The sequence below is a fragment of the Malus domestica genome, chromosome 01 (genome assembly GCF_042453785.1).
Source record: "Malus domestica chromosome 01, GDT2T_hap1".
In the NCBI taxonomy this organism is placed as follows: domain Eukaryota; kingdom Viridiplantae; phylum Streptophyta; class Magnoliopsida; order Rosales; family Rosaceae; genus Malus; species Malus domestica.
This window is the reverse complement of record NC_091661.1, coordinates 22,463,028-22,466,677: the sequence shown is the minus strand read 5'-3', so window position 1 is coordinate 22,466,677 and position 3,650 is coordinate 22,463,028. Positions and strand designations below refer to the sequence as shown.

Genomic DNA, 3,650 nt, shown 5'->3' with positions numbered 1-3,650 from the left:
TCTTTCCATTTGCAACCAAGGAAGCTAGTACTCTCTAGCTTCTTCCATCAACTTAATAACATGCTAGAATTGTCTAGCAAGCTCCAGCCTCATCTCTTGCTTACTAGAATAATCTAGAACATTGATCATGGGCTGGACCATATACCAACAAAACCAATCCTCGTGTGCTACAACATTATATGTAACAATCTCGAAACATGATCGATGACACAAAGGTTATTGAGAAGAAGAAGAAAACAGATGTTGATATTATCATGGCGACAAATGAAACAAACACGAAAATCACAAACCGATCGATTTTTCTTGTCTCTTCTCTTCCTCCTCCACCCTCTAACAAAGCCTGGTCAATCTTTTATTCAATCTTCTTCAACTCAACAACATCTACCTAGTTACATGCTTGCTTTTATTTTACATGCACACACTCTCTCTCACTAGACTGATCACTAGCTACCTGCTGCATTTTCTCGCGTGCACTAGAGTGCCTTTGATGGAGCTAGAATCATACATAAGAGGACCGGAGTGCCTCCTTGGTCCAGCCGGGGAAGCAGCGAATGACAGCTGCTTCTTTACAGACGTCACTGATCCCTTCTCTGATGGTGTTCCGTTCTTCTCTGGCTGGTTTGAGTTTAGGGTTGCCAACCTCGACCTGGCCTTTGTTGGTTTCGTGGGTGTCCTGTAACTTTGAACTGAAGGCGAGCTTGCAAGGCCCTCGTGGTCTCTGACAGAAAATCCTGCCATGCTAAACCTCCTGTTGAAGCGTTCTGACTGGATGCTTAGCGTACTCCTGGAGTCCTCATCTCCACCCCGACCATTTCCTCTTAGGGTTCTCCTGGTTATTGATGCGGACAATGGTGCTTTGGAGAGAGGAGTTGAAGGGGATTGGCGACTCGAAGGCCTGCTTGATCTTAGGGCAGTAGGGGTCCTAGGGAAAGGTTTATCACGAAGAGCATAAGCTTTGGTGATTTCCCCCACAGACATGGAGGCACGGCTTGCAGCACTCCTCATGGAGGCCCGGTCATTGAAGCCTGCTGTACTTCGGCTCTCCCACGGCCTTGCAGCCATCCATCGCTCCAACCAACTCCAACCCCAGTGGGGATTGCTGGGGTCCAGAATGGTCGGGTGATCATATTTCGGAGAGTTCTTCCACATTTTCTGATATTTATTGGGTCAGTTTAAGGTAGAAGACAGATTCAATATGTTAAAAAGAATAATGAGATTCATCACAGCATAATCTCAAATCAGACTTCAAAATCGCCGACGATAGACTTCCTGTAATCCTGTAAAAAAATTCGGAAGGGAAAAGTAAGCTACCTGGTGAGAGAACGAATAAGCCAAAGCCCTTTCTCGTCTAACGGCAGCCTCTTGTTTCATTTGTAGCTTTGCCTCGACCTGCTCCTTCGATTCTGTGCTATCATTCCAATCTTCTCCCATCTGTCACAACGAGCTTATTATATCACAAAAACGAAGACTAAGACCTGAAATAAATATAAACCTAGAGGACGAAACAAATCGAAGATTGAACTCAGAGAACAGAAGATGCAAGTGCGCATAATATATCAGGGGAACCTACAGAAGCTTTGAATTTCTCAAGCTCTTTCTCTTGTTTCTGTTGGAGCTGTCGCTGAAGTGCCTGATTCTCCTCAGACATTCTAATCCTCCTTGCACGAATCTGAGACTGCACATGAGCAACAGTCTGCATGCATCTTAATGTGGTAGTTGCTTGTCGTTTAACACATTGGCCCTCTATCAATGATTTCAACCTCACCAACCCCCTCAAAGCTAGTAACGCCCTTCTTGCCTGAAATCACAAATCGCAGCACAACCTCATCTAACGCATAATTCTAAATGCTGTCAGCATCCCCTTATCCATAAGAAGTTGGCCTTGAAATGTGATCACTAAAATTGAACAACCAACCGTTCAACTGATTCGATAGAACTAGAAGAAAAAAACTAACGTTCTTTTGCATTTTATCACAAATCAAACATCTTAATGAAACGAATAGGACTATAGAACAATGTAGCCAAATAAAACATACCAAGTGCCCTCGGAAAGCAGTCTGAATCTTGATAGCTGCAGCCTCCTGCATCGACTTTCCAGTGTAACGGGGCATGGGCACAGCTGTAAGGCGAACAACCTCTGCGGCAGCCTGAACAGCAGCCACAGCCGCCTCTGCAGCCACGGCAGTGGCAAGTGCCACAGAGTAAGCATGTTTGTTCTGTGCTTTCTCAGCCTCAGCTAACTCGACATCTTCTTTTGGAGGCGGGGTCGGAGGAGGAAGGAGGGTAGGGGTACTAGCGGGGGCAGGAGCAGGGGCGGGGGCAGGGATAACCAATGCGGTTTCTTCGCAGGAAGATACCGCATCCTCGTTCTTATACTTCCCAAACCATTTCTTTGACTTGTGAGTCTTCTGGCATGAACGTACAATTGTTCAGATCAGAAACTCGTATTAGTTTTCGATACAACAACGATGTAAGATCAAATTAAACCAGTTAAGCAAACCTGATCTTTATTTTCTTTTGGATCAAGGGTGAGGGATTTCTTGAGTGCAGAAAACCAACTCCCTTTCCTCCCCATTTCCTAGCAAAGCATGCTTCCAAAAACAAACAAATTTATGAAATTTCAGACACATACAATACAATAAACAAAAGAAGTTATGAAATTTCTCAATGCATAAAATTCAAATAACCCAGAAATTCAAAAGGAACAGTGGACAAGGAAAGTTGAAACTTGAAAGTCAAAGTTCAACCTTCAAGATTCTGACCTTTTGGTAGGAAATCTATGTCATAAATACATAGAGATCTAATTAAACACCCGATAAACACGAGTAATGACTTCCTAAACCTAATTACAAAGGGTAAGCAATAACAAGAAGAAGAAAAACTGCCAACCCAACAGGGAAAGATGCAAACTTTGGGTTGCCCATTAATGCAAACAATAAATGGACCAAAACCCAGATTCCAAAACTGCAAGGTTTTCACAAAATCCATAGAACCCAAATCAAATATCCTACCTGCAGCAACTTAGGGAGAGAAATAGAGGAGAGAGAGAGAGTGTGACAAAATGACAGAGCTCACAAGTAAATAGTAGGACAAATGTATGAGAAAAACAAAGGCCAAAACAAAAACAAAAAAAAGGACAACTTTCAGTACCTCTGCTCGAAAATTCCCAGATTTCTGTGAGTTTTTGGGAACTTCCTCTCCCCTGAAAAAAAGAAAAAAACAGAAAATACCCAAAGGAGTTTATGAATGGGGAGAGAGAGAGAGTGTGTGTGTGTGTGTGTGTGGGGAGGAGAGAGAGAGGGGCGGGGGACCGATCTTTGGTGAGGAAAGCTTCAACGTTCGGAAAAACAGAATAAGTTGCAGAGGAGCAGAGGGAACGGAGGAGGTGGTTAAGGGAGAATTCGGAGGGGCCGACAGATCGGGGTTTCTATTTTAGCAAGAATCAAAAGACAACATTAGACAACAACAAAATCGCTGTCTTTGTCTTAGCAGTTTTTGAGGAATTTTTCGGGATACAGCCATCGTTCTGATCTGCTGCAACTTGAACCACAGCAACGCCTGTGCTTCCTCCAAACACGGCATGCCTCACGAATTGAACTAAATTTTGATCATTTGTTAATTTCGTTGATAAAATAAAAAGGGTTGCTTGT

The 3,650-nt window shown here is 43.4% G+C and overlaps 1 protein-coding gene across 3 annotated transcripts; it reads right to left on the bottom strand.

Annotated features, from left to right (window-relative positions):
* Window positions 1-216: 216 nt before the first annotated feature.
* On the bottom strand, window positions 217-3,403 carry LOC139197467 (protein IQ-DOMAIN 3-like). 3 transcript variants are annotated; one of them, XM_070824919.1, is made up of 6 exons: window positions 3,151-3,403; window positions 2,501-2,591; window positions 2,037-2,405; window positions 1,571-1,798; window positions 1,312-1,431; window positions 217-1,152 (listed from the first exon to the last, which is right to left on the bottom strand). In XM_070824919.1, exons 2-6 carry the CDS (start codon window positions 2,573-2,575, stop codon window positions 448-450), a joined length of 1,497 nt encoding a protein of 498 aa, XP_070681020.1. In that variant the 5' UTR covers window positions 2,576-2,591; window positions 3,151-3,403; the 3' UTR covers window positions 217-447. The 3 variants fall into 3 exon arrangements, with proteins under 3 accessions (XP_070681020.1, XP_070681018.1, XP_070681021.1); XM_070824917.1 differs by having other exon boundaries at window positions 2,037-2,408; window positions 3,151-3,337; XM_070824920.1 differs by lacking the exon at window positions 1,571-1,798 and having other exon boundaries at window positions 2,037-2,408; window positions 3,151-3,337.
* Window positions 3,404-3,650: the final 247 nt, after the last annotated feature.